Here is a 24932-nt window from a genome sequence, read left to right as displayed (position 1 = left end):
GTGCAAATATCGGCTCCCTTCTGATAATGTGATTGATAAGTTGGCCCAACCAATGGCTTGGGCCTTGTGGAAAACTGATCCATGCATAATAAACGGTCCAGATATTAGAGCCTTTTTTGACTATTCCATAGTCAAAGAAGCACGCCGCGACTGAGCTTGGTCCAACGATGTTGTCTTGCTTAACCATACATAATCAACAATCGGAGATTCTTTCCACCAAAATTCCTTCTCTCTCATTCGATCTTTTCTCTGTATTAGTGCTTTCATCGGGTCTCTGCGGTGCGATTGCTCTCCACTTTTCGTTTTCGCCCAGGTATTTTCTCGGCTTGATGTTTGTAGCGTTGGTGTCTGTTAGAGATTTGGGATTTTTTGGGGTGGGTGGTGACTGGTTCTTGATGGGTTTGAATGCGTTTCTGGGTGTGGGGTTGCGGTAATTGGTTGCTTGTCGAGCCTGTTCTAATTGTCAATTCAAATGAATTTTATTCTGCGAGAATTTGTTAGCTCAATCCTGAATTCACCTCAAAAGATTGAATCTTTCACTTGAAAATGTAATAATCAACAAATTGAGAGAAGAAAGTAGTACAAGTAAGTTGCTTTAGATTCATGTATAGATATGATAGGTCTTGCTGTCCGTAATACCGTAATAGCATTAGCATTGCCATGAAAATCTATGAAATTTTCATTTTTTTGAAAGGGCAAGTGACTTTTGTGCATTTGATATATTTGTTTCTGGCACTCAATTACTTGATCTGTATTCATCTCATTTCTCTCAAATTTATTGTAGCTATTCCGAACGTTTCTTGTTGTTTTAGTTCATGGGTTTTTGTTTGATTTAGCTCTGAGTTTGTATTTTATGTCATGGTGGTTGCCAGTGTACTTTCGGCGTAAAGGTTGTTTCCCGGTTTTGTACAAATCCTGAGGGGATAACTTGGATATATGGCAACCAAGCGGCAGGTTCGTTATAGCCCTCTTGCTATTGATGATGATGATAATCGTGGGAAAGCATTTGACCCTCGGTTCGACTACTCGCCCAGAGCCCATGATAAAATCCCTTGGAAATCCATTGCCCTCGCGTTCTTTCTGCTTGCCCTAGGATCAATGCTTCTCTTTCTGGCCGCCTTCATCTTCACTGGACACATGGGAGGAGAAACGTCCCAGGCTTATGGTCTTTTGGCCCTTGGATTTCTTGCATTCCTTCCAGGTATAACATAAGCTCACCTTTCTCTTAATTATGTCTACCTGCTGTTTGTGAAAATAAACCTGCCAAAGCAATTCTCTATGTGGCATATGCGCCCTCTTTAGACCATGAGAAGATATTGTTGTATTCATTTGTTTCTTGAATTTCTGATTTGTTTTGGGGGATTTTGCTGATTCATTCATTAATCAGAATCATAGGTTTTGAAAGTTGAGAAGATATCTTTTGCTGGAGACATGCTTTTGTCAATTTTGGTAATGTCAACATTTTGTTGATTAAATGGAAAAGAATAGGCAGGGAAGGTTTTTCGGACAGGAATATTATCAAGATAATAGTAATTGAAAGTAGAAGAATTAGAGGTAAACTTCAGTTCTGGTTCAAGAAAGTTGGTTTAAGGTTTTGAAGGAGTGCTGCATGGCGTTGAGGAATTCGCCCAAGAATTTCCTTTAAGGTATTAAAAACTTTTGAGAGAACGCACAGCACTGATGAGATTTAAATTACGTGATGCAAACCATACTTAACAAGCACCTCCCAAATGTTGAATTGCAAACCATACTTAACAAGCACCTCCCAAATGTTGAATTGGATGATCCTCTGATGTAAGGTCGCAAGGATGGAGTTTATAAAGTAAAAGATTGTTGTAAATTTGTAATATCCTCGAGTACAAGAAGAGAGAGAGAAGGGAATAGACTATAGAGTCTTCTTGGACATCAATCTGGAAGCCTAAAATACTTACAAAATTGGTAGTTTTTGCTTAGGAAGCCGTTTGGGAGAAGAGTCTCAGTTCTTTGAAGAAGAGGCATTGTGATGCCAAATAGCGGCACTCTTTGTGAAAAGGAAGAGGAAACAGTTAATCGTATACTACTGCATTGTCTTTGAACAAAAGATCTGTTGGACCTGACTCGTGGCATTACTGATCTCTGTTGGGTTAGAAGTGCCTCAGGAACAAAATTGCTGCATATATTGATACCGGCAAAAGCTGTAACTACAGCACAATGGGAAATTGGGAATCCTTAAGCAATCTGGTGGTTAGGCTTAAGGTTTCCGTAAGGTCCATAATCTGGTGGGCAATTGGGCAAGGCTTCACATAATTTATCCTTCCCTAACACTGCAGGAGCCTTGTGTCCTTTTGACCTTAACTTAGGCGTTAATTTCTGTTCACTAATGCTATTTACAGCTCTCTGGTACAGTTTCAAAACAGCTGTTGATCTTCATCAGAACACGTTATTCTTACATAATTTCATCTTTCGCATAAAGAACACTAAATCTATGCTTACATGGGATCCTTGTTCTGCATATAATAACGACGTAGCATTGTGTTTTACCCATTTATTCCGAAAAATCTACGAGTTTATTGATCTGTTCTTGTGTCTGCAGGGTTTTACGAGACTCGGATAGCATACTATTCATGGAGAGGAGCCAAAGGATATCGCTTCGCTTCGATTCCTGATTACTAGTCCTACATATGTTGTTTGTTTCTCATGATAATATTGCCTTTTTGACTCTCATTAGTTTCTGCTTGCTGCTTCAAACAACAGTGTCTTAGAATCCCTTTTTTGTTGTTTAGGACATACACTTGTAATTTGTTTTGGTGTTAATTCAATCTTGATTTTGTATAAAAATTGGTCTCTTGTCCAGAACCAGCACAACCTGACTCATCAAGACAGTGGAACACAAACTTTTAGATCTTTTTCTCTCTCTCTTTTTCCTTTAAATTGAGCATTATTATTTAATTAATTATTTATTTAGCCTTAATAGTGTTCGTTACTCTCAAGAATTTAATTGTTAGAATCACACAAAACAAAAAGAAGTGTAGAAGAAAAATTTGGAAGTCCATTTGAATATTATGGCTCTATTAATTTAGTCTTGATTTCTTCTCCATAGAACTTGCCTCTGAAATCTGTTTTATATGGTAGAAAATGACTTATTATTAATGTCCTGGTTTGATTCACACGAGGAGCAGTACTCTTGTGATTACATATTGGGTTTTGGTCAACTTATCTTATTGTTAGGTACGGATGCTTGAGTTTATGTTTCATATCGGATATTCAATAAACAAATTTGTATAATATCGTTCTTGGTCATCTCGAAAGAAAGAAAGACTAATTATTAATGTCAAAATATCTAACAAGTCAATTTTGAGAAATGGGGTTCTAATTAATTTTTGGCTAATTAGGTTAAAGCAAGTCATTTACAAAATTACTAAATCCAAGTAATAATGTCAAAAAAGCCCCACAAGTACCACGTTTTACTACCATTCACATTGTACTCGTGAGATGTATAATAATTAACGTGTAGTGACAATATTTTTTATTTTATAGGAAGTTTAAAAATATATTACTATTTATTATGGATGGCAGATTGCATGCATGAAATTGCATATTTGTTAAATTTTTTGACATAAATACAAAAGAATTAATTTTTTAAAATTTGTCATTAAAACAATAACCTAAAAGGAAACATGATATTTGTCATTTTCTTGTGATGAATAAATATACCAATTAATAATTTAACAATAAAAAATCAAGAATGTTCAAGTAGGTGAATATTTTACTGATTTGCCACGTGAATCCCGAATAGTTTAAATGAGGCTCATGTGTTTGGTATCTTTTAGAGTCTCAAGTTCGAGTGTTCCCCTCCCTTCCCTTTATCAAAAAAACAAAAAAAAAATAAATATGGAAAAGATTTAAATTCGCTGTTTTAATATTATTCTATTTTACGGCCCTCTCTATTCCTAATTCCTTACACTCTTCTTCTCCGTCGATAAAACTCTTGTCGCATCTCTCTCTAACCTGTTCTGCTAAGGTCCTCGAATCTGATTGGCTGGCCCTTGTTTTATTCTTTTTCTATCTTATTTTTCTCTCTCTGTCTCGCAATCCTTAGATTTATTCTCACTCGCTCGCGTCCTCTGATCGGTTCTCTGCGAGCTCCGGCTGCTTGTTCGCTTATCGTTTTGTGTTTTCCGTTTGGTATTTTCTCTGAACTTCTTAATTCATGTTTGCATGGACTTCTAATTTCGCGTCTGCGTTGCGTTGATGCGATTGGCCTGTGATGTTTATGGAATGTGTTTGTTTATTTTCGTTCGTTGTTCTCCTCTTGGTCGTTCGTTTTTTTTAATTCGTATGAACCCTAATTTTTGTTTGACTGTATTGGCTCAGTTTTTGAACTCGGTAGAATAGAAACGTGAACCAGAAAGTATAAGATTCAAGCAGCTGAAATCGAAGAGCTGTGATTGTTAATTTTTTTATTTATTTCTTTTGACTTAAATGAATTTCAATTTGTTTTAGATTTCTAGTAGAGAAGGAGAGGTGTTATAGTTGGTAGCAATATCATTCGCTTAAGCATTTCCATGAACGATACACATTGGGGTAAATATTAGGGTTCTACGGTAGAGGCAAGAGTCAAAAGGAACTAACGTTGGTTGATTAAGTGTTCAGTCTTTTGCGGTTCTTGTTATATATGTTCAGAAGATGTTGTTGTTTGGTTTTTACGATGTAGCATAACTCCATAAGTGCGTCCCTATTTGTCTGATTTCCCCTACACTTTACCTACTGTGAATGCTTTTAGAGAAGACGAAAAATGGATGGATCGAGCAGAGGAAATAGTGGTGTGGATATGTTCCTGTCAAACTATAAGCTAGGTAAGACTCTTGGAATTGGTTCCTTCGGTAAGGTCAAGATCGCTGAACATGCATTGACTGGGCACAAGGTTGCCATAAAAATACTGAACCGTCGCAAGATAAAGAACATGGAAATGGAAGAGAAAGGTAGGGTTACGTTGTAGAATATCTTTTCCCCCATCCTTTTGCTCTGTAATCTGATCAAATCTTCCTACCTCATTGTAGTGAGAAGAGAAATTAAAATCTTGAGGTTGTTTATGCATCCTCATATTATACGACTTTACGAGGTTATAGAAACTCCTTCTGACATTTATGTTGTGATGGAGTATGTGAAATCTGGGGAACTTTTTGATTATATTGTGGAGAAGGGTAGGCTTCAAGAAGATGAGGCCCGGAACTTCTTCCAGCAGGTAGGATCACCTACTAATATGTCATGTTCTGACACTGACATTGTTTTCTCTCATTATGTTATAAATTACTCATTGCCAAATGTTTGGAAGCAGATTATTTCTGGCGTGGAATACTGCCACAGGAATATGGTTGTTCATAGGGATCTTAAGCCTGAAAATCTGCTCTTGGATTCTAGATGCAATGTGAAGATCGCTGATTTTGGACTTAGTAATATAATGCGAGATGGCCATTTTCTGAAGACAAGTTGCGGAAGTCCAAACTATGCTGCCCCAGAGGTACAGAATTTTGGCATTTTAAGTTATAGATGCATTGATGGAAAAAGGATTTCCTTCATTCACTTTCGCATTTATTTAATACTGACAATACTTATTTTGTGATGATTCAGTTTTGGAGTTTATCTTCTCTATTATTTGTATAGGTTATTTCTGGGAAACTGTATTCTGGGCCTGAAGTAGATGTTTGGAGCTGTGGTGTCATATTGTATGCTCTTCTTTGCGGTACCCTGCCCTTTGATGATGAAAACATTCCAAACCTTTTTAAGAAAATAAAGGTATTAATGGATTAACTATGATTGGTTTATTCTGACATTAGTTGGTTATTCTAATAATGCCAGATGAGCTAATTTGTGACAGTATTTATGGTTTTGTATGTGATTTTCTCCTTTCTAGTTCTGCAAATGCGGAAAGTGGTTTAATATTAGGTCATTATAGAAGTTGACCATCATTTGATCCCTGGTTGATTGCAAGATCGCTGTCGAACCGATTATTGTAAAAAGTAAAAACTGTATGAGATTCTGTACGTATCGCACAATATATATAGGCTAAAGCCAATTTGGTGTGTATCTTATGCCTATATTGGGAAGAACAAAAAACATGGACCATACATGTATGTATAGGACATTTCAATACGATTCATACAAAATCGTGAAACATGTGAGTTTTCCAAAATACTGATTTTACTGAGGGAAATAACACAGCTGATTAAAAAGAGACATCAATACATACACAATTCAAGATCTAAACACATCCAAAGTTGAAGAAGCCAAAATTCTTCCTCTTTAAATCTGGCCTCTAGCTTGAAGCAATAGCTTTGAGCTTGTTTTGGGATGGATTTCCATATGTGGCAAGAGTGCAATGAACCAAGGTGGGTTTCATGAGAAACCATGAACAAAAGAAGTGGGTTCATCTAGGACTTTGGGAGGGGGAGGAAGAATGGTGGACTCTTGTGACACTTTGGGAGGGAAAGAAGTGGGTAGGGTGCACTGTCGGAGGTTAAGGGGGCCTAGCAGTGGCTATGGCGACCCAATTTTTTTGAATATTGTTTTCATTATATGCTATTAAGTTTAGGCTAAGATATTTTTTGGGTTAGGTACCCTCAAAATTTGATGGCCAATTAAAATTTTGGACTTTCTCTTACCTTTTTGGTATCCTAATCCGTAATATTTTGTAGATCAATCTTAGTCTCATGCACTTGTACCATTTAAGTTTTGAATTTGTGGATTGATTTTTGTAATGGGAGGAACTATATCCAGTTTTTGATATGTTATTAGCCACTCAAGTCATTTTTTTTGTCCCAATCAAGGAAGATATTCATTCTATACATATAAATGTTAAAGTTTTATGTACAAGAGCATTCACGCCCCATTTGCTAGACAATATTTATTACCTAGATTGCATAGTTTAACTAGTTGGGTGGGTGTGTCTTTTCTTTTCATATATTGAATTGGTTTCATAATTTTAAAAAAGTACATTTTTTTGGACATATCAACGCTTAAATACAAATTGTTTTATGATTAAAATATAGTTTCGAAGCGTGTCAAAAAGGTTAACAAATTGCTTGAACAATACGATATAGGCTTCTAGTAATGTATATTGTTTTAAGTTTTCCTTTATAAGTTGCATTCTTAACTGTGATATAAACTTCTATTACTTTATTAGCATGCATTAAATGAGGCATTTGATGATGGTTCATTTTATAAGGATATTGTTGTTAGAGGTCTATGTATTTTCAATATAGTTTTATATTATTCTGGAACCTTACGCAATACGATATGATTCATAAAAATTTTAGACATCAATTCGTGCTCCTGTACATGATTTGACAACTGTGGTCGACTGGTGATACTATCTTTAACTATTCTTATAAGTATGAGTCAGATGATCGATCATCTTGTACTGCATTTATTATTTAGGGATCATTTCTAGCCTTCTGGGGCTTTGAAGACATTCATAGTTCATATGCAAGCTAATTGTTTATGAGTCTTATGATACTTATGAGATATATATTTTCCGTCACGAAAGTAATTTTAGTTGCATGCATATTCATTAAAATTTCTTCTTAGGATTTCCTCTTCGTCTCAAACCTCAATTTTCCCCCCTTTCTATGCCTTTGATTGGGCAGACCGACACCAAAGTCTTGGTCTTTGCTCTGCATTAGTTTTTCTTGATTAAATAGTTAACTGAGATTGCATCGTTAACAGTTAATGTTGTCGTTGGTTATCTGATGTTTCTTTGGGTTATTTATTTATTTATTTCCTTTCCTTCTTTTTTCTTTTCTTCCATAAAAGGACCATTTAGTGAGACAACGCATCCATGGTATGCCACCATTTACAAAGTTTATTAATAATTGCATTTCATGCATGGGATTTTTATTGTTTCATTTTAGGATCAATCATTATTTCCATTATTCTTGGTGTTTCGAGAGGAGTATAACATCTGCTGTCAAATCTTAGTACCAAATATGTGGAATTAAATTTTAGTCAGGATGGTAGTGAATTATCCTCGATAAATTGAGACATCCCTGAAGGACCATCTTTGACGATGCATGAAATTGCAAATCACATTTGCCATGATGTTGTTCGCTTTTACTTGTATTGTATTTACAATTCCAATGCTATCATTGCCATTGTGAGTGCTTAGGTGCATTCATTATTGAGTGTTTAGTCTATTCAATGCTCGTCTTCTTACCTTTGATCATTTTTCATATTATAGCGAATTTTATGGAATCATTTATGTTGTTAGTCGTACAGAAACTAAATGTACTGTACGCCGAACTTACAATTTGTTTCATTTAGGGTGGGATATACACCCTTCCCAGCCATTTATCACCTGGTGCTAGAGATCTGATTCCAAGGATGCTTGTGGTAGACCCAATGAAGCGGATCACAATTCCTGATATACGTCAACATCCTTGGTTCCAAGCTCGTCTTCCTCGCTATTTAGCAGTTCCCCCACCGGATACAATGCAACAAGCAAGAAATGTATGGCTAGCATGACGAAAATATATAACTGCAGAGATTTATGTTTTCTCTATAAATTGGTTCTGTTAGTAGCTCTGCTGCCATTGGGTTTTGTAGGTTTTGTTTAGTTCTAACGGCATGGATAATGTCAGAATATTAGTATGGGGAGGACATTTTTATACCTCTGATAATTTAGAGTAGCATATTTCGTCTCTCTTAACTTCATTGATGTCTACCTTACCATGCAACTGTAAATCGGCTCTTTCATGTGTAGCAATTGCTATGATTCCTATGGATGATAATAAATAAATCTTTTAAAGGTAGACCTATTGTTTTAGCTAAATATTTCCGAGCAAGTATACCTTTCATCTTGTCTCCTGCTCGAACAATAAAATTATTAGATATACGCAACTCAGGGTTAAGGCTATCTGTGCCATTTGCTTGTAGGTAGTTGAGTAATTTTGTGGGATATATAAAATGTTGGGGGATATTCTGCGTTTTATGTGGTTCTCCATTATCATGTAGTGTGCAAGCCATTTATTCACCTACAATGCTGCTTTTTCCAGATTGATGAAGATATTCTTCTGGAAGTGGTGCAGATGGGATTTGACAGGGCCCAACTAATCGAGTCTCTTCGCAACAGAATGCAAAATGAGGTTTGAATATCTCTAGCCTTTTGTCCTTAAGGTTACCAATTCATCTCTATCTTGTGTAATATATGGCAGGCTACTGTTGCATATTATCTTCTGTTGGACAATCGCTTCCGTGTTTCAAATGGCTATCTTGGAGCTGAGTTCCAAGAAACGCTGGTGCGCTTCTTTATGTTAAAGTTAATTTATTAGTAATGGCTAGTCAGTGAAGTCATTTGGAGTCTTTAGTGGCCCTCTGAAGGCATTTTGAAATGCATCTATCTTTAGATTGACTAGTTATATATGCCTGAAGGGTTGATAGATGTTGTGAATGCATAGCCATTTTTGTCCTACAGTTTTGGCCTGCATGAATGTTGGGCTGTTTTATTGTAACCATACCCTTCTTATTAGCCATTACATTTGAGATCCTTGTCTTGCTAATACATCCTGCATCCTGACAGGAAAGTGTTTGCAACCGTTTGTATCCAAATGAAACTCCTGCTTCACCCGGGGGTCACCGACTTCCAGGGTACATGGATTATCAAGGGCTAAGTTTAAGACCGCAGTTCCCAGCGGAGAGGAAGTGGGCTCTTGGACTCCAGGTAAGTTTGAGGAAGATTTAACTTTTTGCATGACATGATCAAGGAAGTTGCTCCTAGTGCACCTGGCTTCTGCCTCCACCATGGGATATGAAGAAGAGGGTAAATGTAGTTAAGGCTTACCCTTTTATTGTGAAGAGGTTGTTTGTGGTTGGCCAGCTGAAAATGTCTATCCTTCCATCTCATATGATGCCTGCTACATGATAGAAGATGATTGATAGAGTGATTAGAATAATTATTGGATAAATTATTAGATAAGGAGGTCTAGGTGTAAATGTTGAGCCGTTATGCATGCATAGTGGTGGGTTGGATGCCAATTATCAAAGCTTGAATTATTTTGTCTTATTTGAAACAATATTAGTTACTGCTTTCATCTTGTCAGTCTCGGGCCCACCCTCGTGAAATAATGACTGAAGTTTTGAAAGCTTTGCAAGAACTGAATGTTTGTTGGAAGAAAATTGGGCAGTACAACATGAAATGCAGGTGGATTCCTGGTGTTTCGGGTCTCCATGAAGGCATGGTTAATGATTCTGTACACAGCAGTCATTACTTTGGTGATGAATCTGCCATCATTGAGAACAACGGTGTTACCAAGTCACCAAATGTGGTGAAGTTTGAAGTGCAGGTATCTTACTGATCCTTTGTATTCCTCTTACGATGCAAGTTGATGATATTGATGAGGTTTATTATGCTTTATAAATATCATGGGTTTGTGTGATGGGTACAAAGCATCACTTTCCATGCTCTGTTTTCTTGCCCACTCCTTTGTTCTTGTTGGTGTCTTTGTCGAAGTGGAATCTACAAATAGCCGTTGGACATTTTCTGGATTATTTTTAAAGATCATCTGAATTTGTTCTGTTTTGTTAAATTGTTAATTGCAGTTGCATATTGAAATGAGAAGTTTAAAACGTTTTTTCGTGCCAACAACATTTGGTTTGTTATTAAACATGCTGATTTTCACAAGCTGGCACTGGATCGTAATGCTAATATGACCATTGCTATGTATCTTTAATAGCTTTACAAAACTCGTGAGGAGAAGTATCTGCTTGATCTACAGAGGGTGCAGGGACCGCAATTTCTCTTCTTGGATCTTTGTGCAGCTTTCCTTTCGCAGCTTCGGGTCCTTTAGAAGGTGACCTTTTGTTGTGAATAAATGAATGGTGTAGATAACTTGGCTATCAGTTTGGGTCCTTGTTGTGACCCTTTTATTGCTCCCGCTCCCCCCTAGTTTTATATGGGTTAATTGCGTGATTGGGGTTTCTAGCCAACACTCAAGACCCAAGTTGGCCTCTATCAACTGCTGTAGACTCTCTTTTTTATGCCCTCTGCATCTCTCTGAACTAGGATTTTCCTGAATGTTATGAATCGAAAGGGGATTTTTATAAGTTGAAATGTTTGGTTGAATTTTCAAAAATTGAATTTAATAGTAGTATTATTGGAGAATAATTTTGAGAAGTACAAAACATAAATTTTGTTTGGTAAAAAGAGGTATTTTTGTAACAATTCCCAAGGTGCAACAAGAAATAGAAACAAAACAAATCGAACAATGACGAGAAGTTTTATATGTTTTCCTAAAATATGCTCTCTTTTTGAGGAAAAAAAATACATGAAACCAAACATGTGTTTTTGTGTTATTTTCGGAAAACAGGATTTAAGGTTCTGTTTTACTGTGGGTTTGTTTGGTACATGTATATATATACGTTTATACGAATTTATTTTGAAAATAAGCTGGCGTTTGTATAACTATCAAATATAAAATTAGCATTAGTTTTAAAAGTATCATCGAACACTCCCGACTAACTTATTTTTTGACGGTTTATAAACTAGTTCTTTTTCCCCTAATATAAATTCTACCAAACGGACCCATAGTGTGGGAGGCCAGTAGGCAATTAGGCATCTTGTAGATTTTTCCAGTAAGCTGAAGACCAGCTTCCTCTAATGCTTTATAGACCGGGGATAGTGACCAGTGTAGTAGATGATACAACAAATGCTTCATATTCACCTATTGAAATTGTCTTTGCAGTATCCTCATGTCCAGTAAGACGAGCAAAACTGGGAAAAACAAGAAGCGTTTTTGTTGCTAACATTAGTAGCTAAGAAAAACCAACGTAGATGATCCAACAAATGCATCGTATTCACTCCTCAAAATTGCACAGAAACAATTAAACTTTGAGTGGTTCATAATATGCTAGCTAGAAAAACCCAACCATTACTGCATCTCATTTCTTCCTCTTGAGTTATATCTCAGAACTAGCACTGCCTGAAATCGTAAAAAATTTGCTGACAAACTATAACATGGAATGCCAAGAAATGTGGGAACAGTATATAAGTCAGTTAACAAGGCAAATGGGAGGAAGATCCAGAGAGCTCCAGAGTGAAAATTCAGTGTCGTTGCTCAAGGAAGAAGATGACCCCATATCCTCTGAACTCTCTTGTTTTTCCTCCTGTTTCCTCATCACTTCTGTATCATCTTCATTTGCATTCTTCTCCTCATCCTCGTTATTCTTATCACATGCGTTTTGAAGTTTGGTTAAGTGATCAGACCTTGCTCTCCCCTTCACATTTTGTGCTGCAACTCTCAATTTCAAGCACTCAGGTATCCCGTTGAAAGCATAGAGAGAGGCCGAGAATTTTCTTTCATACTTCATCCTCTTCATGGCAGCCCTGAGCATTGAAGGTTCATCACCGCAGTATTCAGGCTCCACCTGTTCCTCAATCTCCTCTGCAATCTCAAAGGGAGAGTAGTAAAAAGATGATTCAACATTGTCCACAAAGTTAAAATCCAACGCCCCCATATCGGTTCCTTCTTCTTCTTCTCCTTCTCCTCCAAAGTTACCATCACCACTAGAAGTCTGTGCCACATCATTCCAGCAACAATCCATATCCATTTCTTTACTCCCACCATCTTCTTTCTCGGTCAAACATGACTCAAGATTACTTGTCATGTAGTCAATACGACTTGCACTGATGTTGCCAACGTTATCGTTGCGCAAAATATAGTCATCAGGATCATTGAGGAAATCTGTGAAGTGGATATTTGAAAAATCTGTTTCTTCTTCTTCTTCTTTGAACTCCTTTGCTTGTTGCTCTTCTAGCCGGTTGATTGGTGGAGAAGTAGGTGAAGAAGCAGCGCAAGAATTGTTTCTTGCTTTGAGCCTTTGGAGAAGCAAGTTTGTGATCTTCGAGGGAAGAGCTGGAGTTGAAGAAGAGGACGGAGAGCAAGGCCAGAAATTTGTCCGAGTGTTGGCACCGCGAAGCAAGCAAGCAGCCTCATCATAAGCTCTGGCTGCTTCCTCTGCAGTATCAAATGTGCCTAACCACACCCTTATCTTCTGTATGGTGTCTTTGATCTCAGCTACCCACCTCCCTGATGGCCTCTGTCGGACACCAACGTATCTCTTTCTAGCTCCCCGGGCTCCTCCCACTGCTGCTGCTGTGGCGACTTCCTTCACCATCTCATCCCAAGCCATGTTGTTCTCACTAGAATTTTTCTCCTGCACACAGTCATCCATCTTTCTCTTCCTAGCCATAGTTCTCTTTCTGTAAGTTCTTTTGTTTTCTAAAAGGATGTTAAGATTTGTAGGCTATAGTAAGTCTTTTTTAGAAGCTTTGGTGGTGTTGTTTTGGGGGCGTATGTGCCTTCATATATATATGTAGGCCTTGATGAACCTGTCAAACAGAAAGGGAACTGCTGAAAGAGTCTTATTGCTTGTTTGTTCATCCTTGTTCCTTCTCAATTTCTGCTAGAATTGAAACATATGGAAGTTTCTTGCTTTTATCGACAGAGTGGGAATGTTTGTTTTATTTCTTTGACTAAGCCAGCCAAATGGTATCTAGGCCTCCTATTCTCCATTTATTAAGTATCAAAATGCAGGACTCAGGCCCTGAATGAGTCAACCTATTTCTCTCCTTCAATCTCCTCTAGTTTCTTTTATAATTTATGCTGTCCAATGCGGAAACTTGTGAATTTTATATAATACAACTTTGTTAAGTTAGAGCACTTAGGAGGAAAAAAGAAAAAAAAAAACATTGAAGTTATCATTATCCTGATAGAGACATATTGCAAGACCTACAGGCATAACCAAAACTATGAGCTAATCAATGATCAGATCTCGAAACATAAGCCATTTTCAAGCTTCCAAAAGCCGATTAAGCACATTTCTTTGGAAAACCAGTCATGCATAGAAAGAACTAATCATTTTGCTTTTGTCAATGTTCATAACAGTAAAAAAGGAGCGAAATCTCCAAAGCTCGACTAAACCATGACAAGTACGAGATATGCAATATTTTCTGATTTCCAAAACCATTTTAATATTTCTAACGAATGAAGATATTTAGATTAAACTATAAAAGGGTTTTCATTAATTAAGCAGAGACAATGACATTCTTGGACTGACTCTAAACGTTCTAAATGTTTATATGCTATTCACAGAAAAGCACAGAGACAGTTTTTTTCCAACTCTTTCTTAGTAGTGCTATTAGAAAAATATATGATGATAACAAGGAACGATATAAACTACAACAAAGGTTCAATATCTTTTATATATTCAGAGAAAATAAAGGAACAAACAGCCAAACAGGTTCATATGCAGAGATAACTTCTCTCTCTGTTTGATATGTTGGTTTTTAATATCTTTGAAGTTAACCAACATGAAAAGGACTGCCACCCTAAATCCTACAACTAATTCAAAACGAATCTGCATCCGTCCACAAGAAGACATGCATCACACTCAGTGCACAAATGTGTACAAGAAATGAAATTGGTTTCATTATCATGGAAAACTTATCAGCAAATATTCCTCAGCACTTCATCAGCATGAATAAGCAGCAAAAAATGTCAAAGGCCCTTCATTTTTCTCCACATGGCAGTGTCTCAAAGAAATCATCTCTGAAGCTAGAAAATTACTAACAAAGTCTCTTATTGTTACAGAGCCTTCTACAGTTCTACTGCCATATAAAAAAAGAAAAGAAAAGAAAAAGGACATGGCTTTTGGGGGAGGAAAAAAAGAGAAATCCAGTCTAGGCTAAGTAGAAGCCATTTGGTTCATTGATTGGAGCTGAAAATTAGCTTTCATGGTAATATTCAACATTACAAAAACCATAACTTATACAGTAGAACAAGAACAAAGCATTCAAATAGATTATGCATTTTTATTAAAAATACTACTGTGGAATTTGCTTCTCGGAATCGAACATTGGACACATATGTCTAACCCAGTCGATTGTCAACCGAGCCACCTCTCATCTGGTTGATTATGCATTTAAGTCAAACCAGATACAGAGAATTTGTATTTAGCCCATCTTCAAGGCATCAAACATGTTAATTTTTAGTTTAATCCAACATTTGAAATTAGTGTAAAAGAAACAATAAAATAAGAAATTATCACTTCACCCTTCACAATTGTTTTGAATAGGTAGGTTCAAGTGCGGAACAATTGTTGGGCCGCAGCCCACACAATAATTGGGCCGTGGCTCAGACCAAATCCAACAAACAAAATTCGGTCCAGTAAAGGCAAAGGCACGCACAATAGACAAAAGTAGAAAGAAGCATGGCAAAAAGGTAAAAAGAAAAAGAAAATAAATTAGGGTTTGTTGCGCATATAAAGCACGGAGGTCGAAATGGGGATCGAAACAAAGTAACAAACAAGGCGCCGGAGGCCGGGCGCTTACCTCTTGAGTTAGGGGTGGCGTGGTATTCCAGGGAGAAAGTGTTTATACGATCATGGCGCACATTAGAAACCAGGGGGCTTCCATAGCCGCTTCGCTGCTCTAGCCTTTGCAGTCGAAGCGAGGGATTTGCCCCTACATTTCGCTTTCTCCATCTTTCTGTGTTTCTTCATCATTTCTCAATTCGCTTTTTAACAGATCACTTATGTGAATCGAAAATTTTATTTATTTTATTGTGACTGGTGGTTGTTAATCTTAAAGGTTTTGGGTTGAATGAACCAAAACCTTGAATTCACGTGTTGGGATTACCATGTAGGGATGAATGATTGCTCGTTAAAAAATAAATAAATAAATAAAATAATTTATTAACCATTAGAAAAAAAAAAAAAAAAAAGTAGTGTTGATATATTTTTTATGTATAATTTTCCTTGCAGATAAACCAATTTTTTGTAATGTAAGCCTAATTAATTCCACACCGGAACCACTAATTAATTCAAACCTCCTTCATTTCAAAAAGTATAATTAATTATTTCAGTTTGTGAATTTGTGACTTGATCTGTTTTATACTTTTATTGTGTAATTTATAAGTTCTAATTTTTTAATCAAAAAATAAAATTTTCCACTGTACTGTTATTAAAATTACTTTATATGATAACAATCCTTTCATCTTTGGTTGGAATGGTTACCCATTGTTGCATGGGTGTCAGTTTGGTCTCAATTGTGGTTAGTGTAGAGCAGTTGATGACCGAGTTTAGAGTTGGCTCAATTATTCAATAGGCATATTGAGATAAAGAATCTTCTGTTATCAAAAAAAAAGTTGTCAATGAAGCAATCTTAGGGCAAAAAACTAATTCTATATTCAATTCAAAAGATTCAAGTACACTGCAATGTAGTATGAACTCACAATTTGACCTCAGAAAAGTAAGTTGACGACACAGCTAGGCCATCTACATCGTATGTTCGAATGAGTCTCTGCCTCTTCCCAGGTGAGTCAAGCCAACAGAATTCCAAATGGAATGACTTGGATTCTGCAACATTCTTTGCAATATCACAAGGACAGCCCACGTACATGCCTCCTGGCAGTAATGTCATCTGGTAACCTCCATCAAATGTTACCAAGTTGTCTGAGAGAGTACCAGTCCAATGCACATTTGTGGTGACATCGCGACCGCTAGATGTGGAATTGATATCCTGATTATTATTTTCAAATCATGAGGGGAAGATCATGGGAATCAGATTCTGACCATAAGGAGCAATAAAATAAGCAAGAAAGCTTAAGATCAGTTAACCATACATCTATCAGTAATCTAAACAAAGGAAATATTGAACGGAAAAGAACCGAATATATCCGATTTCACGGGTTGAGGTTTTAGCAGCCCAATGATGCATACCTGAATGAGGTGACCCCTATCGTCCATTTCAAGTAAAGCAACTGTGTCAGCTTCATCAACTGTTGCTCCATAAACGCCACTGCGTTTTGTTATCGAATGGCCTTTCCAGTTACCAAGAAATGGTATGATCCTTTCATTGCTCTCCTATAATAAGAAAAGACGAAGACAAAGAAAGCTTTTATCTCATGAATTTTGGATAATGATGTTTTATGTATTGCCAATCCAAGCAATTAGGTGATCATGTCAAAATTAATTTTGCTAAAATTAATTTTGCTTGCATCCATAAATCAGAGAAAAGGATCATAGAACTAACCATTGCAGAGTCAAGTGAAGGATGGAGAAGAACATCATCGCCTCTGTCTTCGACAAAGATGAGAAGCATTTCTAGAACACCTTTTGGGTCCATGATGTGAAAGGCTCTCGCTCGCCTATCTTTCTCCTTTGAATACAGGCAATTCTCACACACAATGGAAGGTTGACGAGAGGGAAGCTTAAGATTTCTGCACCATGGTACGCATCAAACATTTGTAAGTAAGCAACAAGATTGAGAAGTGGTGCTGCTAAATATGGCAACTTGAGGATCCAGATAAGATAAGAACATGACATAGCCTTGTACCTTCAAGACTACAAGTCACGAGAAAGAATAGTGAAGGGTTAAAACGGGCAGTCAATGAAGAGATTTCTACTAGGGTCAGGTTGTGAAAGATCAAATGTATACATAGCTGTTAGGTTGAAAGGAAACAATCTACGACCGCACCCATACCCATCAGGCCCAGCCTCTAACTATTACATTAACCATTTGATTTAAAACAAACAAGAATTGCACCCAGTAGAACATTTAGGTTAAAGCCTGGCTTGGTGAAATTTAATACCGGAGCCAGGCCAAGGATACCACCATACGTGGATGGTGGGCATTGCATATGGGACTCCCGCATCCCTTCCGTGGGAGCAACTGTCATGGTGATAGGCCAGGCTAGCAGATCCACACCTAGTTGAATTGAACATGCCGAAGATTGGCTGTGAGTTACTGCCACAAGGTAATGACATGGCGGATTTCGATTCACGACAGGCTGATACTGATGGCATGTAGAAAATGGACTTACAACATCTAGTAGTAAATAACCCAAAGGGCAAAGCCCAGTTCAGTCACATCACTCATAGCAATTATTGTGCATTAAGAACTATGGCATTGTAAACTACTCCTCCATAAAATTGTTGGCTTATATGACCAAGGTACATAATGTCAATTGACAATATAATGCACATGACCAGCTACTTTTTGCAAAATATCCAAATGGGGCAACAGTTCTATTCACTAATGGGAAGCAACTACGTTATCATGCTAATGTTACAATTATGCCATGTACGGATTAGCACTTAAAGGGACAAGAATGTCTACGGAAATAAGAGAACTCACTTGGGTGATTCTTCTTCTGTGTCGTCTTCACCAAGTACACCCTGCCTCAACACTGTTTCTAACATTCCAGCTGTCTGATACCTTAGAGAGAATGCCCTCTCTCTTGGGAAGAAGCCAATCTGAAGACTAATCGTAATGGAAACTTAATAGGAAAGAATAGTCACAAAGACCAAAGTACAAGTCTTTTTCTACAATTAAAAAATACATATATTAAACTCATAAGTCCAAACTGTTGGAAGAACTCACCTGTTGATATTTGTCTACAGTGAACATGTTAGTTTCTTTGATTTTGTACTCTGCCCATTCTGGCTCCTCATATCCAGATATTGATGTGCTTGATGGAGGTTGTTTTATGTACAGCCTAGAAAATACAACTAGATTATGAGAAGACTAAAACTAAATATCACATTGATTATGCTTGTGGAGAACTTCAATAGCGTGTGAAATTCGTTTACAGATATTAACATGGTTCTTGGCAAGACACTCCTAATATCTGTGTCATGCTGAAAAGTTTTCGAGAAGGGAACTCAATTCTTTTTGGTTTAAAAGAAGTTTCCTTTGCTTGTTTTCAAAATGTTATATAACAAACAGCACAAACATATGCAATGATTTGAGCCCTGGAAAATTCTCTATCATGTGTGATTTTATTTGAGAAAAGCCATAGCCTTGGCTTCCAGAAAATTATGCTTCCCCTTTTATTTACTAAGAAGGACGTTTTTCAGAATGGAAAACGTCAGACCATGGTTTTGGCAACTGTCAGTATGATTCAGCAAATGAATGGTATAATAAACATGTCAAACATATACACATCTTAAAATTCAATCCCACTCATCTATAAATAGTCGTAAGAATCCCCACAGTTCCTGGTCTTCTAATACCAACTCCCTCAGAAACTGAATGTTTTGTAAACTCACGAAAATCATGTGATTATCACGAGATTTTGTGAAGAAATACCACCGTGGACAAAGAAATTTAACCAATTTTGGGATAGCTCCCCATGTGTAATTTCATTTTCCAACAAAAATTTTTTCCCTTCATTTAGGGTACAGAATCAGTACTTCCAGTCTTCTACAACACTAAATTACTTCACTTAACCAATAAATCATCTCTAAGCCACTTATTGATAGCATGATAAATCAATCAAAAACAAATTTGTCACGACCTACTAATATCAAATATTTTAGATTGAATATGTTCACTGATAATCCTTGAGAAATGAAGCTTACGTTTGAATGAGACTCATCAGTTCATCTTCTCCATATGAGCTCACTGCAAGCTTCGTACTTACCTTTTGCATCAAATTCCCATGACCACCGAATTGCTGTCAAATTCAATCACAAAAATATCCATCGCCACTTCAGTCCCCATTGTCAAAGAAACCCCAAACATTTTCAAAAGCAAACAATCCAACAATAAACCCAAAGAAAGACAATCAAATCAACACATTTAAAACATAATCACTTGTAGTTATTAGTTTTGAAGCCTTACATGGAAAGAACCCGTCCACTTTCCGATATTGAGGTCGAAAAAGCGGCGAAGGTTGTCGATGCTCATGAGTTCCAGGTCATCTTGGGTTCCCGTTGTTGTGGAGGAGGATAATGAGCATGCGGGTCGGGTTATGGGGCTCCTAGATGCAATTATGGAGAAAGGAAAATGGTCTTGGTTTGAAATTCTGGAAATTTTGGGTAATGGAGGAAGCGAAAGAGAGCTGCAAATGGAGGCCATGGAGAAGGCTCGAAGCGCGACAGTGTGCGAGTAGCTTCAAGGCTTCCTTATCCGTCTCAAAACGATAGATATTTTTGTCGTTTCTTTCAAAATTAATTATATTAAAATCAAAATTTTAATCACAAAATATTAGCTTTATCAACACTGATATATATATATGAGGCCTCTCCCGGGTTTTGTTAAGGTCAGTGTCCACGGATTTTGGAGGCTTGGTGATTTCAGGAAGGACGTAGTCAGGATTTGGAATAGCCCGAAAACTTTAATAGAATATAATTTGTTCTGCAAAGTTATAATCATTTTAATTGAATTATTATATAATTTTATGTTAAAATGTAGTTCATTATAATCAAACTCGGGCATTAGACGAATTTACAGGCATGGATACTGTCAAACCATCAAACTTTTTGAGACGAATGTTTAAACTAATATGTACATATACTAAATTTTTTTTCAAAATTGAGGGGCACGTGCCTCCTAGTCCCTCTATAGCTTCGTCCCTAGATTAGAGGGCGGAGCCATCTCGGATATGTTCATACATCAAGATTTCGAAGTGTTTTCAAGCGAGTTCTTGTTTTCCGTTTTTTATGGAAATGAGCAACATGTTTTTTGTTTTTCAAAAAATAAATTAAAAAACGTATGAAAAACAAACATACCGAACAAACATGTTCGTCCTTTAGGGTTTCTCCTTCTCATCAGTCACATTCTTCTCGATCAACCGCAGATGAAGTGGAAGCATCGACAACAGCCGAAATTGCCAATCGGTACTAGCGATTGCAATTCCAAATTAATTTCCATCACATATGAATTAAGGTGCGTTATGGTAAAAATTCTAATCAAAGAATTAAGTTGTTTGTATATCAAACACAAAATTAGCAATCATATCTTTTCCATGTGTATAACACTTAATTTCTTAGACAGTATTACAATCATTAGCACTCCATAAATACTAGTTTACTAATTATACATAGGTAAACACAAGAATAGATAATATGATCATGATCAGAGTACTACTGCAGGCAGTGCAGTAGTAGTACTGTGGAGGAGGAGCACTACTTTTGGATGGTGCAGGAGCCAGAGTTGGCGCAGTAGTTTCTTGGACCAAAATGGAGAGTTTCATTCCATTCCAGCAGTAGCCACCGCTGCTAAGGAAGTAATATGGCCTCGCCTCTGTAAGCTGATACACATCACGGCCGCCTTTCGTTATGTTCTTGATGAAGCCTTGGTCATTGCAGTTTTCATAGCTTGTCTTGTTCACCTCCAGAACATTGTAGTAGTGCTTGTCAAACACAAACACTTGAGAAAGAAATAAAGAAAGAAAGACCCACAAACTAATTAGGAAAATATTCAGATTAATTAACAATTAATTGTCAATTCATGTGAAGCTTGAGGTACAAGTTATGATTAAGATAATTTAACAGAAATCAATTATATATTCCACTTAAATTTTAGGCAGCAAAAGATATATATATAGCATCTTGATAATTAATATACTAAATTCAATCAAGATGCACGTACACATCTCATCTCACAAAAAAAAACCTAACCCTATTTCAATCAAGAACAATACCGTACAAAATCCATACAATTTATTCCAAAATTCACCATTAGCTATCATCCAAATGGATAACCCTAACCCTAGAAAAATTAAGAGTGGTAATGCATCTACGAATGAAGAGAAACTTACGGAGCCAATCGTCGACGTAGAAGTGCTCGTGAGTGGACCATTGAGTGTAGTTGAAGTCCTGGATCCAGCCACGGGAGCCCACTTTGTGTAGCGAACAATCACCACCGTCCATCATCATCATCATGATCAACAACAGCATCGTGATCACCATCACCATTGCATTAGTTCTCCTAAACGCCTCCATCATCGATGTTTCTCTAGAGAGTAGAGAGGCTTAGACGTTGTAGCGTGAGAGTAGAGGGAGGGAGGGGAGAGTCATATATGGATATGGGTGGGGCTTTTTGTGGTCAAATAGTCAAAAAGAGAAAGGAACCACATGCAGTAGCAGTAACTTTGGCAAAGCTGACTTGGCTTACTGCATGCACCCCCCAGTACATTTTAGCAGCAACTTCCCATAACACTCTTACGTGGCCACTCTTCACGTGTCAAAGTCCGACTCATTCCTCACGACTCTCTCGGCTCTGAGCTCTCCTAGTTTGTTACAAAAAAAGGTACCAAGAACATCGAGTGCTTTACACTTTTATTACCAAAATTGCCACCGTCTCCGGGGATTTTAAATTGGGGGGCTTTCTATTTGGTTTTTTGAATGGCCATATGGACTGTGAAAGCCCAATATTATTTATTGTTGGGCCCAATGGTTTTTGCAAAGATCATATCTTCAATTTTTTTCAAGAACTGTTTATTTCTCCATTTGAAAATCAGCGTAGATTTTACATAAGTACTGACACTTGAAAATTACAAAACAAACGCCACATTATAACCCCCCACAATGCCACTGTTAATTCAGTCCAACCTTCTCAGCAGATACTCAGCATGCACTTCCTTGGTGAGTGGCATGATCCAGTTTCCATAAACATCTGCCATGATAGGTGGTAGTTGGTCTTATTTTGTAGACCGGTCCGTCCGACTCCAGGTTCCTTAGATTTTACAGTCACCTCCTGCCTGGAAGTCTCTACTTTAATCTCCACTCTCCTCTTCACAGCTTTTTCAACTATCGGGATAGGTTAGTATTGCCATCAATTGGTCCTTGTCCTGCAATATCCATACGAAAAGTCGAAAACAAACAGGAATGAGTTTCAGAGTAGAAAAGAACGATCAAGATATTAAAAGCAGCAGGAATGCAGCCAAGAATGACCTGTGTCACGATGGCTTCCTTGTAAGGATCAGGGGAGGTGCGAAATTTTGCCTCACCCACAAACTTCTCGTAATGAATTTTTCTAGAAAGTAGCTGTAATTGGAAAAAGCAATTCAGAATCCAATCATTTATTGATGCAAATAAGCCAATATAAAATCATCAAGCACTGCATCACGAGGTAACATAACTCTTTCCGTGGAAGCAAGTATAGAGTCTACAGACAACCATGCACGTATGGATACATTGCCTTCCGAGTCCCAACACCAAGCAATCCACATTTTACTTCCCACTCTAAGTATGCATATATAGATAGTCATATAAATACAGATATAGATAGTCATCTTAGGAACGGAAACAAAAGAAGTTTCCACTTAGAACCCTCTTTGGTAAAGAGAAATTGAGCTAAGTTTCTTATATCATTCCTTCTAAGAAGATTCTTATTCAGAGTATTTTTAACTTCACAAATGCTCTCCAAATGGTAGTGCAGGAAATTATGCTCAGAAGGCCAAAATTGTATGGGTATGCTAGTGCAAGGATGGCAAAAAAAGAAAAGGTTGTATCTAATTTGGCATTATCACATGACATACCAATTTCAAAATGCAAATTAATAAGAAACTTTCCATAACTGGACAAATCAAACAATATGCATACCTGCAAACACATCATGTCGGCCACTGAGGTTCACCCACAAATGCCATCTACTCCTTCCAGCTTCACCAATCGCAGGATCAGATCATTAAAATACATGTCCCACACAATATTTATATCAATTGAAGCAGCAATGTGATGTAGAACCTGTTTGCAGGTCAAGAAACAAGTCCAATATGGAGGATATTACAAGTTACAACTAAAAATATGAAACTGAAATCGGAGCATGCAGAGCAAGAGGAGCAACTTCATGGTTATTTTTCTAGGTTCTATGAAATGTTTATATTCTACCTTCAAGGCAATACTTAAAATATTTGTCTGAACCATGAATATGATCAAACTACACTGCAACACGATCAAACTGCAGTGCAACTGCATATAGTTTGTTGGTTTTATTGGGGCAAGCATATAAAAGTTATAGGCGTTTCTAAGTTACTAAGAGGTTCTGAAGATGGAAGGCAAGGCCGGCACTTACTTCTCAATGTTGCTAAAAGATAAATACATAAAGAAAGGATATTTATGATTTTTCAATATATTAGCCGCAATAGATTAAGATCCCAAAGAATGTATACATATGTGTGTGTGTGTGTCAAACAACACACATGGAAACATCGTCTCACAAAGCTTGGAATAAGAAACATGCAACAGTTGGCAAAAACAATATACATTTTTCATGCATCTTACAAGTTACCTGCAGATATTGAAGCAGTGGCAAGACACGCAAAGCTAAGTCTTGGGGAAAAAAGGATGCTCATTCGGGCTTTTGTATCTGCCCACCTATTATGCAACAATATGTCAATGAAAAGCAATGTAGTACGGGGGTGAAACCTCTCCGCAGATAAAGCTTTTGGATCATGTGTGTCTGCATTGTAGCAGTACGGGGATCTCTCTAAAAGGCTAAAGATTATGCCATCCCCCTGCAGAATCAAAGCACGCCTTAGGTTCTTCATGGTCAAATCCTAGCTCTCATTGACCCATCAAATGACAACTCAAAAGCCTCTCGATGGAAGAGGTTGGAAGTAACTAGTCAGTGTGCTTAGAAACTTCCAAGACAAATAATCATGCATTCATGAGTTTTCTAAAGAACCCAGGTTGAAATCAAAAGCATAATTGAAATGTAAGAACAGACATATACAAAGAAAAAGTTGCATTACCTATACTCGTCCATGCTTTCAGAAACATGTAGGCCTTGATCATGCTTCTTCAGCAAGCTTGAACAAAGGGATGTAAAAGTTGATTGAGGTCTGGTTTGAAAAGGAAAAACCGACTGGATCTAGACATTTTCACCACATTGAATGCAGGATCACAAAATCTATCCTAGCGCATGACATAATCACAAAATCTAAAAGGCGAGTCTTGAAATGAATAAAGAAAGATTAGTAATCAATCATTAAAAAAATGAAAATATCCTAGCGCATAAACCCTAATATATCTAATTAGAACAAAGAGTTCAGATAACGAGTCCGCAATCAAGTCCAATCTAGAGTAGTAGCAGTAGGCCAGTAGTAGTCATTACCAGCATTAGAGGTCTTTTTTGGTAAATCACCCATCCAATATGATTGAATCACAACGGA

At 37.1% G+C, this 24932-nt stretch overlaps 5 protein-coding genes and 1 pseudogene across 5 annotated transcripts; 2 read left to right on the top strand and 4 right to left on the bottom strand.

The window, feature by feature from the left end:
• Window positions 1-159: 159 nt before the first annotated feature.
• On the top strand, window positions 160-2885 carry LOC119996690 (transmembrane protein 230-like). The gene is made up of 3 exons (XM_038843414.1): window positions 160-313; window positions 873-1201; window positions 2573-2885. Exons 2-3 carry the CDS (start codon window positions 937-939, stop codon window positions 2650-2652), a joined length of 345 nt encoding a protein of 114 aa, XP_038699342.1. The 5' UTR covers window positions 160-313; window positions 873-936; the 3' UTR covers window positions 2653-2885.
• A 1040-nt stretch (window positions 2886-3925) lies between these two features.
• Window positions 3926-11105, top strand: LOC119996666 (SNF1-related protein kinase catalytic subunit alpha KIN10-like). The gene is made up of 11 exons (XM_038843385.1): window positions 3926-4164; window positions 4763-4961; window positions 5040-5224; window positions 5318-5500; window positions 5644-5775; window positions 8299-8484; window positions 9030-9119; window positions 9189-9272; window positions 9554-9694; window positions 10074-10316; window positions 10707-11105. The coding sequence occupies exons 2-11, from the start codon at window positions 4775-4777 to the stop codon at window positions 10818-10820; spliced, it is 1545 nt and encodes a 514-aa protein (XP_038699313.1). The 5' UTR covers window positions 3926-4164; window positions 4763-4774; the 3' UTR covers window positions 10821-11105.
• Window positions 11106-11804: 699 nt separating this feature from the next.
• On the bottom strand, window positions 11805-13569 carry LOC119996671 (ethylene-responsive transcription factor ERN1-like). The gene has a single exon (XM_038843390.1). It carries the CDS (start codon window positions 13219-13221, stop codon window positions 12022-12024), a length of 1200 nt encoding a protein of 399 aa, XP_038699318.1. The 5' UTR covers window positions 13222-13569; the 3' UTR covers window positions 11805-12021.
• Window positions 13570-16192: 2623 nt separating this feature from the next.
• On the bottom strand, window positions 16193-19902 carry LOC119996673. The gene is made up of 7 exons (XM_038843393.1): window positions 19655-19902; window positions 19393-19487; window positions 18413-18527; window positions 18167-18285; window positions 17063-17249; window positions 16750-16893; window positions 16193-16549 (listed from the first exon to the last, which is right to left on the bottom strand). The coding sequence occupies exons 1-7, from the start codon at window positions 19889-19891 to the stop codon at window positions 16259-16261; spliced, it is 1188 nt and encodes a 395-aa protein (XP_038699321.1). The 5' UTR covers window positions 19892-19902; the 3' UTR covers window positions 16193-16258.
• Window positions 19903-20770: 868 nt separating this feature from the next.
• On the bottom strand, window positions 20771-21759 carry LOC119996851 (lamin-like protein). The gene is made up of 2 exons (XM_038843639.1): window positions 21576-21759; window positions 20771-21184 (listed from the first exon to the last, which is right to left on the bottom strand). Exons 1-2 carry the CDS (start codon window positions 21757-21759, stop codon window positions 20850-20852), a joined length of 519 nt encoding a protein of 172 aa, XP_038699567.1. The 3' UTR covers window positions 20771-20849.
• A 492-nt stretch (window positions 21760-22251) lies between these two features.
• LOC119996850 lies at window positions 22252-24555 on the bottom strand (annotated as a pseudogene).
• Between the last annotated feature and the right edge of the window lie 377 nt (window positions 24556-24932).

The sequence above is a fragment of the Tripterygium wilfordii genome, chromosome 4 (assembly GCF_013401445.1).
Source record: "Tripterygium wilfordii isolate XIE 37 chromosome 4, ASM1340144v1, whole genome shotgun sequence".
Classification (NCBI taxonomy): Eukaryota; Viridiplantae; Streptophyta; class Magnoliopsida; order Celastrales; family Celastraceae; genus Tripterygium; species Tripterygium wilfordii.
Note: the sequence above shows the minus strand (reverse complement) of the source record. Positions and strands in the feature narration are given on the sequence as shown.

Coding starts and splice junctions, on each gene's coding strand:
- LOC119996851 (XM_038843639.1), bottom strand. CDS start 21,759: ATGGAGGCGTTTAGGAGAACTAATGCAATGGTGATGGTGATCACGATG. Junction 21,185..21,575: donor CTACGTCGACGATTGGCTCC/GTAAGTTTCTCT, acceptor TTCTTTCTCAAG/TGTTTGTGTTTGACAAGCAC.
- LOC119996666 (XM_038843385.1), top strand. CDS start 4,775: ATGGATGGATCGAGCAGAGGAAATAGTGGTGTGGATATGTTCCTGTCA. Junction 5,776..8,298: donor ACCTTTTTAAGAAAATAAAG/GTATTAATGGAT, acceptor TGTTTCATTTAG/GGTGGGATATACACCCTTCC. Junction 9,695..10,073: donor AGTGGGCTCTTGGACTCCAG/GTAAGTTTGAGG, acceptor TCATCTTGTCAG/TCTCGGGCCCACCCTCGTGA.
- LOC119996671 (XM_038843390.1), bottom strand. CDS start 13,221: ATGGCTAGGAAGAGAAAGATGGATGACTGTGTGCAGGAGAAAAATTCT.
- LOC119996690 (XM_038843414.1), top strand. CDS start 937: ATGGCAACCAAGCGGCAGGTTCGTTATAGCCCTCTTGCTATTGATGAT. Junction 1,202..2,572: donor ATTTCTTGCATTCCTTCCAG/GTATAACATAAG, acceptor TTGTGTCTGCAG/GGTTTTACGAGACTCGGATA.
- LOC119996673 (XM_038843393.1), bottom strand. CDS start 19,891: ATGGCCTCCATTTGCAGCTCTCTTTCGCTTCCTCCATTACCCAAAATT. Junction 19,488..19,654: donor AGTGGACGGGTTCTTTCCAT/GTAAGGCTTCAA, acceptor TGAATTTGACAG/CAATTCGGTGGTCATGGGAA. Junction 17,250..18,166: donor ACAGAAGAAGAATCACCCAA/GTGAGTTCTCTT, acceptor ACCATGGTGCAG/AAATCTTAAGCTTCCCTCTC.